The 12,927-nt window shown below is 46.9% G+C and overlaps 1 protein-coding gene across 1 annotated transcript; it reads left to right on the plus strand.

The window, feature by feature from the left end:
* Window positions 1-489: 489 nt before the first annotated feature.
* On the plus strand, window positions 490-8,184 carry LOC101700400 (transmembrane protein 14C). Its single transcript, XM_004847700.4, has 6 exons — window positions 490-646; window positions 1,557-1,618; window positions 2,012-2,088; window positions 3,369-3,470; window positions 6,237-6,324; window positions 7,679-8,184. Exons 1-6 carry the CDS (start codon window positions 596-598, stop codon window positions 7,734-7,736), a joined length of 438 nt encoding a protein of 145 aa, XP_004847757.1. The 5' UTR covers window positions 490-595; the 3' UTR covers window positions 7,737-8,184.
* Window positions 8,185-12,927: the final 4,743 nt, after the last annotated feature.

Consider the following 12,927-nt stretch of genomic DNA (forward strand, 5'->3'; position numbering starts at 1 on the left):
CAGAGGAAGCTGGAAACTAACTCACCTCTGAGATGCTTCCAGGAGCCTCATTTCCTAAAATACCAACAACCAAGCGAGCCTTATTTTCTCTCCTGTGCACCTTATTCCCCGCAAGTCCTGCTGGGAGCACGCAACAGGTCCGGGCTAGGGTGCCACTCACCCTCCAGGGTCCCCATCTGCCTCACACCAGGAAGCCTGCATGTCCACTGACGTAGCCTCAGAACCCAGCCGCAGACGCTTTCTCCCGCCTGCACCTCCGACCTGCCCAGACGCTCTGGCTTCGAGCAACTTCGGAGTCCAACTCTGGGTTCCTGGCTTTTGGCCACTGCCCTTAACTTTCAACCCCAATTTCATCCCCAAGTTCCACCTGGCCCCGGGGACACAGAGTCTGCTCCGGAAGGATACCGGTCCCGCCTCCGTCGCACCCGCCCATAGGTGCTGGGCCTATCCGCGAGTCGTCGCCAGAGGCCCCGCCCTAACCACGCCCATCCCCCCCGGAGCTCGGGGCACCTGACTTCAAGGCCCTCCCCAAGCCCCGCCCCGGGACGCCGAGACCTCGCTGCGCGGGCCCAGACCTAGACCCGGACGTCGGTCCATGCGTCGCCCGCTGTACGCGCTCTTTCGCGAGAGCTCCTCGGGAAGCTGGGTTTGTTCCTTTATACCGAGTCTGACTTCTGGGAAGTAGAGGGGAGGTTCCACGACTGCCTGCTTTTCGTCTCCCTCTCCAGGCAAGAAGGGTTTAGGCCGCGTCGCGCTGCTTTTCTAGTCGTGCATTTCCCTTCACATAAGTGGGACCTCGCGGAAGCCCGAGCTCTGGCAAACGCCGACCGGTGCAGCCCGGCACTGGTCCGGTTCCTGAGGGCTTTAGGGTCCATTTCCTTAAAAATTTGGAGTTGGGTGCTGGACTGGCGTCGAATCCTCGGCCCTGAGGCCTGCGCCTCTCTCCAGGGCAGCCGAAGGCGGTGGGCGCTGCGTGGCCCTGGACGCCGAGCCCGTCCTTACGAGGAGGGCTGCTACTTTCCTAAGGGCGCCGACTCGGGCTTCCGGGTGTCTGCTCCTCCTCGCCCGCAGTCTACCGAGAGCTGCGGAGCTGTGGGTCGGGGCAAGTTGGTAACATTTTGCAAACGTTGAGTGTTGAAGTAGTTTGATTCCTGGGGCAGAAATAAAAATCACCCGCGCGCCCTCCCACCCTCCCGAGGTCCGGAGTATTTGCTCCCTGATGTGGCGATGACCTGGTTAGGTGGTGGAAGGGTTAACCCGGTTCCCGGCCAGCCGGCTCAGTGGATCTTACTTTCCCGTAGGCCTCTGTAAGGACTCTTGCTAGGAAAACAGGCTGGGTATCTGTCCACCTTTTACTGTGTCCCAGGCACCTTTCTGAATGCTCACAACGGCCCCTAGCTTATCTTCACGGTACAGTGGAGGAGCCTGAGGCTTTGGGGGGTTGTGCCGCCTAGGAGTCCATTTCTTTTCCCACCGCGGGCTGGAGCCTGAGATTAGGCGCACTTGTGATTGCTGGAGAGCGTGCTAGTAACGGCCTCTGATCGTCCTCTCTGCAGGTGCAGCCCTGGTGTGGTCTCCTGCCTGCACACAGAACGATGCAGAAGAACACTGGCCCACTGTAAGTGTACGGTAAATGGACACGGAATAGCCTGGAGCGCCTAAAGCCAGAATTCCTGTCCCCTCGGGAAAGAGCCCTAAGCGTGGGATTCTGGGGACAGCGTGAGGTGTGGGAGGATCTCTGGGCATGAGGCCAAAGACCTGGATTTGAGTCCCCGCTCTGCCACTGACTGATTGGGTGATCTGGCAAGAATTCCAACCTCCGTGGGCCTTATTTTTTTGGGGGGGGGGTACCGGGGATTGAACTTGGGACCTTGTGCTTGCGAAGCAGGCGGCGGAACCACTGAGCTAAATCCCGGGCCCCTCCGTGGGCCTTATTTTAAAGTCCATCCAGTGAGTATATGGCTTGTTTTTAAAACATCGTTGGTGCTGTTTTCTCCCTCTTGCGTTTCAGAGTGCCTTTACATTATTTTGGCTTTGGCTATGCAGCACTGGTTGCTACTGGTGGGATCATTGGCTATGTAAAAGCAGGTAAGGGTTTTTATGTAGCTACTTGGCCTCTTAAAAATCTTTGTTTATAGCCAGGCTAGATGATGTCTGCCTGTAATCCCAGCATTCTTGGAGACTGAGGCTGGAGGTTTGCAAGTTAGAGCTCAGCCTGGGAAACTTAGCTACTTAGCAGTACCCTGTTTGAAAATATAGAGGGTAAGGCTGTAGCTCCGTGTCAAAGCCTGGGTTCCATCCCTAGTATCACACACAGAAACACACATGCACACACAAGAATACAAACTTCAAAAATCTGTCATTGTTGCAGTGACAGCAACAAATGAATGCCAAGGTCCCCGGAAGAGCACTGTTGTTTGGTCAAGTGTGCCTGCCCTGTGAGCCCCCTGACTCCTGCCGGCCCCCCGCTGCCTTCTGGTTATCAGGCTGAGCTGAGCCAGGCTGCCTGGGTCTGCCCCTTTATCTGCATTTAGGCAGGCATGGTAGTAGACTTTTATTATCATCGACTGCCATCCATCAGCCTTGACCCCCTAGGCGCCATCTCTGAGCTTCTGAAGGAGGAGCAAACCTCTAGTTGTCTTTTTCTATTTCCTTTCTTTTTTTTTTTGGTACAGGGGATCGAACTCAGGACCTTGCACTTGTAAGGCAGGTGTGGTGCCACTGAGCTACATCCCTGGCCCATTTTCTTTCTTTTTTTCTCTTTCTCTCTCCCTTTCTTTCTTTGTTTTATTTTGATTAATTCGTGCTGGGGATGGAACCCAGGGCCTTGTGTTCCCTAGGCATTTAATCTACTATGGAAGCTCTTCATTAAGAGAGGTAGGAGGGGCATCAGTGAATGTACTTGTTTCAGCCCTCTTCCCTGACTACACACACACACACACACACACACACACACACACACACACACACGCCCCGAAGCACTTATTGTCCTGATTTTTTTTAACTGACACTGTTTCCGACTCCTTTTGTAATATGCTTGGGGTCCTCCTGTCCACACTTCCACCCTTGCTGAGTTGATCAGGACTTGTTAAGGAAAAGCCCTGCCCACAGTTCCTCCCAAGGAGGGAAACTCTCCTTTTCTGCTTGGAATGGAAGTGCCCTACCTGTTAGAAAGCGAAGTGGTAAGACCTTGCCTTCCTGGTGAGATCAGCAAACTCCCAAAACATTTTCCTGCTTGAGAGCGCCTCGGTTATAAACTGTGAAGTTCCCTTTGCCAGTTTCCTCTGCAGGGAAGGGCACTCGGGTGGAGTTGGTAAGTGAGCCAAGTGTTGGAAATAACGCAAGTGCATGTGTTTGCTTCCCTTTAGGTAGTGTGCCCAGCCTGGCCGCTGGGCTCTTCTTCGGGAGTTTGGCAGGCCTGGGTGCTTACCAGCTGTCTCAGGACCCCAGGAACATTTGGGTTTTCCTAGGTATGTTTGCTTCCTGTCTCTGAAAGGCGGCTCTGTAATCCTAATCCGCTCTACCAGAAGACCCTGCTCTGGGGGGATGTGGCTAACGTGGAACCCAAAACAGTATTGACTACTTCTGCCCAAGGGAACTCCCAGTGGGGAGTGGGTCTGGTTTCTGTTCATCGTTTATGTATAGAATGTGGGAGGGTTTTCATACCTCGTGAATATTTACATCTCCCCAGTAAGATTAGTTTGGACTCGTACAGGCAAATGTGTGTCTGTTAGCTGCAGCCACTGGGCTTAGGCACTGCAGATGTCTGCCTAGGCGTTACTAAAATAACACGCACTGTGTGAGCTTTGCATTCGGATTGCTTTCTCCCTTTGGGAAATCGCTCTTCTCTTTAGCAGCTAGTTGTGGAAGACACAGGCCTTGCTTCGGGGAGCTTTCAGCCCAACTGGGGAAGTCAGACCTGATAAAGACGGGACTTGGGGCTGCAGGAAAGTGGATGGGAAGATTGCTTCTGATCAGGGTGGCTTTCGACGCACTTTTGTTGGGCTCCACCCGTGCGTCACACAGCACCAGGAGTGTGGGTGCCTTAGTGTGTCTTTGCACCCACAGGGTGAGAACACATGCAGCTCTGGCCCTAAGACAAGCAGGAGTGGGGACAAGTGTGTCCCAGACCACAGAGGGGGAGAGGGCCCAGCAGTGGCCGGAGGAGGTCAGGCCCAGCCCTTGGCTCTGCCTCGAAGCTTCCTTATGCATGACCCGCAGACCACTCTTCCCTGCAGCCTGTCCCTTCTCCAGTCTCAGCAAATGTCCTCATGCTGAGCTCCCTGAAGAACCAGCAGCCCCAGGCGAAGATTCATCCCCGGTCCCTTCCTTGTCCCGCGTCCCTTCCCTCCCAGGGCCTCCGCCACCTGGCTTTGCTCTGTTGTGTCCCACCTTCTCGGGACTTCACACTATCGAGGATCTCGTCTTCTATTTGTGCCCTCTTTTGGGTGGATCCCTCCCAGTGGTGCCGCGTGTTCATCTCTCACCCATTTACAAAGCAAAGGAGCTCTTGCAACCCACTTCCTCCTTGAGTTGTTTGCCTTTTCTTTCCCTTTCGGAAATTTCTCTAAAAACCTACTCACCTCCATCTTCCTTTCTCCCCCCTCACACATGATTGGCCCACTTCCCTCCACTCTGTCCCTTTTGTCCACAGGAGTGCCACTCCCTGAGGCTGCTGGTGACCTGTCTTTGTACCGAATTAGAGTACAGTGTGTAGTCCTTGTTTTACATGGTTGGTTTGTAGGCTGTGCTCAGCATAGTTGACCAATCATTCCTGGTTTTCCTTTTTGTCTTCTCATCCTTTTTTTTTTTTAATCAATCTTCCTTTCTTACAAGTAAATATTGAACTTAAGACCAGGCTCTCTGTCTCCTTTACACTCTGTCACTTGGCATTGTAATTGAAGGCCATTCCTTAAATTACCTGCAATGCACAAGTGATTCAGAGATGCCTGTCTCCTCCAGTGTGTGGTCTCGTGTGTGCAGCTGCCTGGTTGAGGTCTTTTGATGCCTCAGGGCATCTGCCCAGACCTGACCCGTGGCCCCACACATCTGGTCTTCTCTCCTTCCATTCAGGTCTTGATTGCTCTTCTAGTGTCTCCGTGACATTCAGCAGCAGCTCTTGCCGGCACTACCTCCAGCACATACTCTAAGTCGTCCCCTTGTCCATTTCCACGGCCACTCTCCAAGTTCCAGTTCTCCCTCCCTCTTGCCTGCATGCCTGAGTTTCTTACTTGGTTTCCCTTCCTGCCTTCTGTGTCCTTTGCTGTTTGTTCTCCATGGCACAGCTAGAATTATATACTCAGAATGCAGTTCTGTTCACATATTCCTGAGCTTCATAGTCTCGAACAGCTTCTTACTGCTCTCAGGAGGAAGACCACAGTCCCTAATACAGCTTTCAGGGCTCTGTGTGGTCTGCCCCCTCTTCCACATGAGTCATATCCCGATGTCTGTGTCACCCTGGCTTTTAGTTCCTTGAGTGTGTGCTCCTCGCCACAGGGCCTTTGCATAAACTGTTTCCTCTGCTTAGAATGTGCTTCCCTCCTTCAGCTCATTGACTTCTCTGATTTTTGCTAATGAGTCAATCTTTACTTCTTCAGCTAATCCTTGCATGATCTCCTGAGTAGATAGATCACCCAGCTATAGCACAAATTATACTGTTTAAAGACAAGTTTACCCTATCAAACTTGAAACACTCTAAAAGGCTAGAGCCTGTTTTTGAGTATAGTTGTATTTTCTTTTTTTTTCCTTTTTTTTTTTTTTTGGTACCAGGGATTGAACTTGGGCCCTTGCGCTTGCGCAGCAGGCGGTGAAACCACTGAGCTAAATCCCCGGCCCAGTATAGTTGTATTTTCCAGCACGGAGAGCAGTGTTAGCATGCAGTAGGTGTTTTAATGGATATCCACCAGGAAAAGCATGTCAGGGGAGAAGCATTATTGTCTGTAAGCCAATCCTGAAGCATTTGGGGAAAAACTGAGACACTGATGGCTGAACTGTGGGTTTTGCAGAAGAGGGGTGAGAGAGGAGGCCAAGAAGGCAGGCTGGGCCAGGTTGGGGGGACCTTATTTGGCCAGTGTTTGTACCTAGACTAGGATGTGGACAGCCAGGAAGCTCTCCCTGCAGGAGGAAGGAGGAGGAAGGATGGGGGAGTCTGGGCCTTGAAAGGGCAGTGGGGCTTTCTCACTTCTGGTCCCTTGCATATAAGAGGTAATGACTTTTGATCTTTCTCTTTTTGTCAGCTACATCTGGGACCTTGGCTACCATTATGGGAATGAGATTCTACCGCTCTGGAAAATTCATGCCTGCAGGTTTAATTGCAGGTGCCAGGTACTTTGGATTCTGTTGCTCTTATTTACCAGGATAAGAGTTCGGTTTCTTTCCCAAGATACCCAATACAGTAAAAAACGTACAGTACTTGTTTCACTATACCTGATCCTAGACATCAACTCAGATTATTTAGTTTATACACAAGTTGGAAAGGCCACAAAAACAGGAGCTGAGAGCCGGGGATTTAGCTCAGTGGTTCCCACCGCCTGACTTGCAAGCGCAAGGTCCTGAGTTCAATCCCCGGTACAAAAAACCCCCCAAAAAACAAAAAAACAGGAGTTGATTTATTGTCAGAATGGCTTGAATATTCACTGGGGAAATGGTTTTGTCCTCCGATTTGCTCTCTGGTGGGTCCTGCCTCCTTCCCAGCCCCCTTCCCACAGTGGATGGAGCCTCAGGGCAAAGCTGTGACCATATTTCTTAGCTCTATGGAACTTTATTACTGAAAATTTGCTAGAAGACAATTTTGATTGAATCTTGTTTTCTAATCACCTTTGATGATAAAACTCAAAGCTAATTATTTCAAATTTAGTCATCCTGGGGTATAATTCAGGACATCCCAAAGGTAGGGAAATTTAAAAAAATCTGTTTCAGGAAAAAGTTATATACCCATCTTTGGTCATAGTTACATTGTTGATCATAATCCTTTATACCAAGATCAAGAGCAGTGAACTGGGCCAGGTGTGGTGGTGCCTGCCTGTAATCCCATCTACTCAGAAAGCTGATGCAGGAAGATTACAAGTTCAAGCCCAGCCTGAGAAATTTAGTGAGACTTTGTCTCAAAAAAAATTGGCAGGAGCCGGGGATTTAGCTCAGTGGTTCTGCCACCTGCCTCACAAGCACAAGGTCCCGAGTTCGATTCCCAGTACCAAAAAAAAATGGCGGGGTTTGTAGCTGTGTGAAGGCCCTGAGTTCAATCCTGAGTACCATAAAAAACAAATCAGATGAAAAATAAAAAGACGTGGGGTTCGCTTTGTGTGAGTGTCTGGGTTCAATCCACAGTACCACGAAATTTAAAATTTGAAAAATAAAAAGTAAATTGGAAGGCTAGAGATCTCCTTTTAATTAACTCTGTGACCTGGAAGCCTCAGCTTCTCTCGCCTTCAGCTTCCTCTTCTCTTCAAGTCATTGGCAGCCGGGTTAGGGACACCCACGTGCCCCCGAGACGCCCGTACAGGGTCCCCCGGCCTGTCTTTTCTGTGGTGCTGCCAGGGGACATGTGTGCTTCCGAGCGCTCTGCCCCAGTGCCTCCCTGCCATGCAGTTGTGAGGGGCCTGCGGACCCCTAATCGCTTCAGAAGGTCACCGGCCGTGTCCTTTTCCTGATGTCTCCTGTTTGTGTTTCCTTTGAACAGTTTGCTGATGGTTGCTAAAATTGGAATTAATGTGTTGAATAGACCACGTGCACAGTAGTCACATCCCGGCTGGAACTCATGAAGAATTAAAAATCTCCAGACTTCCACTTTTTAAATGTATTAAAGAAATGCAACATATTTACATACTTCAGCGTTTTACTTAAAACAAAAAACTCTGAAGTTGATGGGTAAAAACATTGGTCTTTGCCATCACAACCCTTCAGAGGTGGTGAATGTGTAAGAAAAGAGCTTAGTGATGCCCACATGGTCGGTTCTTCTCTAGTGATGTTATCTCTTCTTTCTGGATCAGTAGTTAAAACCACAAGAGGTAAAAAGTTAGGAGTCAACATTGGGGTCCCCAGGGCTTCATGCCTTGCTCAGAACAGTGTGAAAAAATTCTCTTGGCGAGACTTGGGATGTGTGTTCTTTTGCTCATCTTAGAGCACAGACCTACTTTGGAATTATGTTAAATGGTATAATGAAAATAAAGTTTACTACAAAAAACATTTTCTTTGGTGTCTTCTTTGCCAGACCTGCCTGGAACATAGAATGAGATGTGGATAGCCGGACAAATTAGTAATGTGGAAGTATTTTGTTAATGTTATATTTAGGAGTTACTTATTTTGAATAAGAACAAAGAAAGATTATTATTTTATTAGATGTTTCCTGGTAGCTTGTTTTAAAAATGCTCTGTGAGGGTTCATTTTTCTTTTCTTTTTCTTTTTTTTCTTTTTTTCTTTTTTTTGGTACCGGGGATCGAACTTGGGACCTTGTGCTTGCGAGGCAGGCGGTGGAACTACTGAGCTAAATCCTCGGCCCTCATTTTTCAAGATAAGGACTGTGTGGCAAAACAAAACAAACACAAAAAAGTGTTTTTTGTGTTTGTTTTTGTTTTTGTTTTTTTGGCTTTACTAGTTCATCTCCAAATGTGGAACCAAGCTCAGTATGGTGGTGCATGCCAGGATCCCAGCCTCAGCAACTTAGGGACTTAGTGAGACCCTGTCTCAAAATATAAATAAGTTAAAAAGACGGTATGTAGCTCAGTACGAAAGCCCTGGGTTCAGTCCATAGTACTGAAAAAAAATCTTTTAAACCCAGGGTTTGAATCACTTTGGCCTCTACACTGGTCACATTGGCTGGATACTGGCAGGTTTTACTTCACTTTATTAGCTTCTTGTCAGTAAGGCACAATACCCAACACTTAAAGGAGAGGTTTCATTTGCTCAGGGTTTCAGTTTATGATCAACTGGCTCAAGGGCAGAGAGATCATGGCAGAAGAGCATGGCACAGTGGATCTCCATAGTTCATGGTGGCCCAGAAGCAGTGCAGGGAAAGAAGGTGAGAGCAGAAGGGGCAAAGAACCAAATACAGACCCTAAGGCCATGCCTTGGTGACCCAGCCAAGTGCACTGGAAGTGTGCCCACCAGTTCCTGGGATAAATCCCAAATTGAAATCAAATGGAAACTCCACTCTAACTCTCATACCTACATTTTCCCCTCAAAAAAGAATTTTTTTCCCTCTGATCACAGGAGGATGTATTTGCTATGAGATGGTTTTTATACAAAGACTCTACAGTTTGTTGGATATAAGGCATTTGCAGTGGTGCGGTTTTGGATATGCAGCATTGTTTTTTTGTTTTGTTTGGGGGTTTTGGTACCGGGGATTGAATTTGGGACCTTGCACTTGCGAGACAGGTGGTGGCACCACTGAGCTAAATCCCCAGCCTATGCAGCATTGTTTTTGGTGACAGTAGAATACCCCACTCAGTGATCAGTTGTGCTTAGTTGAGTAGTAAATTTAGCAAAAAAATTGCAGAAAACAGTGCTATGCTTGATCCTTTCAATCCTTACTCCTCCAAAAGTCTCACTGGTTTTTCCTTGTGATTCCTTTTTTGAGTTGTTCAGAATCAGAATTTTTTACATAGTAAAACACAAATTCCTCATTTCAGTTGTTTTTGTTCTTGATTTATGGATACTCTTTGCATATGGGAGATACTAATCCTTTGATCTGTATTATATTTTCTCCCAGGCTATTCTTGTCTTTGAACTTGGGTTATAGTGTTAGATTCATACATAGTCATGTGGTAGCTTGCATTTATAAAGCTCATTCTCTAAATTAGGAAAAATATTCATTTAATAAGGTTAAAATTGAGACACAGTGTACTTGTGATAAAGGTATATATGCAGGACAGAATGGTATACAATAACACTAAATCTTCCTACCCAAGACAGTCTCAATTTCAGAGGCAACTATTGTCAGCTTTTCCTTCAGTAGGACACAAGACCCAAAAGAGCAGGGGGACAGCACCAAAGAGGGAAGTGTGAGGGACAGTATATAGTACCCAAGGCACCACCTCCATGACCCACCCACATACATCCAGGAGGGCTTTACTAATCTGCTAGGCATTTCTCAATCCAATGAAGTTGCCATATCAGGACTAATGGTCACAGTCCACCGCTTGTCAACTTCAGACCCAAACACATCTCCTTAAATCATACTTAATCTCCAAATAAACACAATAACAAGTTCCTAATTCCACCTAACAGTACAACAATCCCGCATACAGATATGCCATAATCCTTTCCCTAGAGTCTGAACAATACCAGTATTTTTTAGAAATGTAAGTCCAAATCTCACCTGAGACTCAGCAAGCACACTTGTTTTTTTTTTTTGGTACTGGGGATTGAACTTGCAAGACAGGTGGCAGCACCACTGAGCTAAATCCCCAGCCCTCAAGGCAAACTCTTAGCTGTGAAATCTTGTAAAGTTACATAATCCTAAGGTATAAGGGCACAGGGTAAACATTTGCATCACAAAGAGGAGGAATAGGGGTAGAAAAAGCTCAGAAGCGAGGTTGAAACCTAGAAGGGAAAACATTTAAGTCCTGTAGCTCCATATGTGGCATCTGGGGGACACAGTAGCCCCACCCCTATACCCTTGCTGGTGAAGACTACAGAGCCTCTCTTGGATTGGCTCCATTCATGGCCTGTGGCTTTTCTCAGCAGACCTTGCTTGCTCCTGGCCTCTGACTTCTTGGGTTCTCTGCACTGCATCTTTGGCTTTATTCTCACATGCACTGCCCTTTCAAGGGCTCCTTACCTGGCCTCTCCCAGGCCTTCCTTTAAAATGTGGGTGGAAGCCTCTTTGGCTCTACAACTTTTGCATTCTGCATATCAGTAAAACCAGCACAATGGGGACAACATCATTAGCATAAGTAGTAGCTGGGCCTCCTTGGACAACAGCTGCAGCAACCTTTGCCTGGCTGAGCACAGTAAAATGAACCAGGGAACCAGTTTTCTAGAAGGCCCTTCTCAAGTAAGCATTCCAGTGCTGTAAAGGAACAGTTTACACTTTTGCACCCTTGAGCCTGCAATGGGTGGAGTCTTGCTGATTCCTAAAATGCCCTGAAGGCATCTTCTGGTCCTTCCACAATATACTTGGCTTCTTTTTAGTGGTGCTAATCTTTTTAGCAGTCACCCTTCCTGTCTGTTTTTTTGTTTTGTTTTGTTTTGTTGTTTGGTACCAGGGGTTGAACTTAGGACCTTGCACTTGCAAGGCAGGCAGTGGCACCGCTGAGCTAAATCCCTGGCTCAGCAGTCACACTTTTTTTGGTCAACTTTATACATGGTTCCTTGTGGGTCAAACTTTAAGTTTTTCAAACTTTTCTGCTCTGCCTTTTGCCTCTGATTCTCATAAATCTTGTTAAAAGCAGCCAGAAGTACCAATATCACAGTCTGAATGTAGGGCTATCTTGAAATTTCCTCTGCCACATTAATTAGTCCACTGCCCTTAGTCTCTTGAAAAGTTTTAGGACACAGGCAAGATGTAGACAGATTTTCTACCAGAGTATAACACATATGCCCTCTAGTCCAAATGCCAGTGGAGTTCTTGTTCTCAACTGAACCCTGAGCCTGGCTTTTGCTGTCTGCTTTCCTATCATTCTGGTCTTCTGATCAGGTTCTGCTTACTGTATTCTAAGGCTTCTCTAGCCTGCATCTCCAAACCTTTCCAAATTCCTCTAGCAAACAAGTTCCAAAGGATTGTAAACCCATATGGTCAGGTATAGTCACAGCAATGATCTCACTCCTGGTACCAATTTTCTGTATTAGTTGGCTTTTTCATTACTGGCACACAATACCTAACACCTACAACTGACAGGAAGAAAAGTTTAATTCAGCTCATGATTTTACAAGATTTGGTACATGGTTGGCAGGCTCCAAGTCAGAAACCTCATGGAAGAAGGGTGTGGTAGAGCAAAGTTGCTTGGTTCATGGTGACCAGGAAAGCAGAACAGCACCAGAGAGGAACAGGCAAGGGACCATACAGAGCACCCAAGTTCATGTCTCTGTGACTGGCCTAAACACACCTTGGAAACTACTTTATAAATCTGCAGGTGTTTCTTTGTTCAATGAAGTCGACATATCACAATCAATGACAAAATTATAACATTAAAAATTTTCTGTATATATATATATATATATATATCTCCTATAAATGGTATCTTTTTTTGGTTCTTGTGAACATAGATGTATACTGTTAACACACAGTAAGAAATCATTCTGTTCCTAGCCACAATCCTGTCATCTGTATCTGATAGTCTGTCTCATATTGGCTCATTCTGTTGCATATACTTTCAGTGGAATTTTTAATCTCCTGGATATCTGTTTGAATATTTCATGGATTTCATTTCTTTCCTATGCTGGGCATTCATGGTTTCCATTTTTTTCCTGAGCTCCTCTATTTTTAAATATCTATATCTGCTCTTGAGTCTCTAAGCATGCATGTCTTTCATTATGGTCATCATCTCTAGTTATCTGAGAAATTATTTCTGCTTTGATTTTTCCTAGAGCCTCATTCATCTTCTTTGTTACTTCCGCTGTTACCATTTCAGAGTGTCCAGGTGGGTGGCTTTCAGTTTGTTCTACCTCATTGCTCCCTGGGTTTGCCTTTGGTGAGCTGAAAGTCTGGGGAGGTTGCATCTTGTTTAAGTGTCTTCACATTTTCTTTTTCTTTTCGTTTTTTTTAGTTTAATTATTGGGCTGGAGCTTGTAAATTGCTTACGGCAAGTAGTAGCTTTATTGCCAGTATTCAGAACCCTTTGGAAATGGCTACGTCTCAGAGGTGTCTTCTAGGTGTACGTGGCTTTTGGGTTTTGAATCTGTTGCAAGATCCTACCTCTTCAATTTTTTGTGGATGAGATGTTTCTGCCTACATGACCCAGCCCCTGGTTCTTCGGCACTGGCCTATAG

This window comes from Heterocephalus glaber, unplaced genomic scaffold, assembly GCF_053883595.1.
Source record: "Heterocephalus glaber isolate CG9 unplaced genomic scaffold, H.glaber_assembly_v1.0 deba00001472, whole genome shotgun sequence".
In the NCBI taxonomy this organism is placed as follows: Eukaryota; Metazoa; Chordata; class Mammalia; order Rodentia; family Bathyergidae; genus Heterocephalus; species Heterocephalus glaber.

Coding starts and splice junctions, on each gene's coding strand:
- LOC101700400 (XM_004847700.4), top strand. CDS start 596: ATGCGTCGCCCGCTGTACGCGCTCTTTCGCGAGAGCTCCTCGGGAAGC. Junction 1,619..2,011: donor CAGAAGAACACTGGCCCACT/GTAAGTGTACGG, acceptor CTTGCGTTTCAG/AGTGCCTTTACATTATTTTG. Junction 2,089..3,368: donor CATTGGCTATGTAAAAGCAG/GTAAGGGTTTTT, acceptor GCTTCCCTTTAG/GTAGTGTGCCCAGCCTGGCC.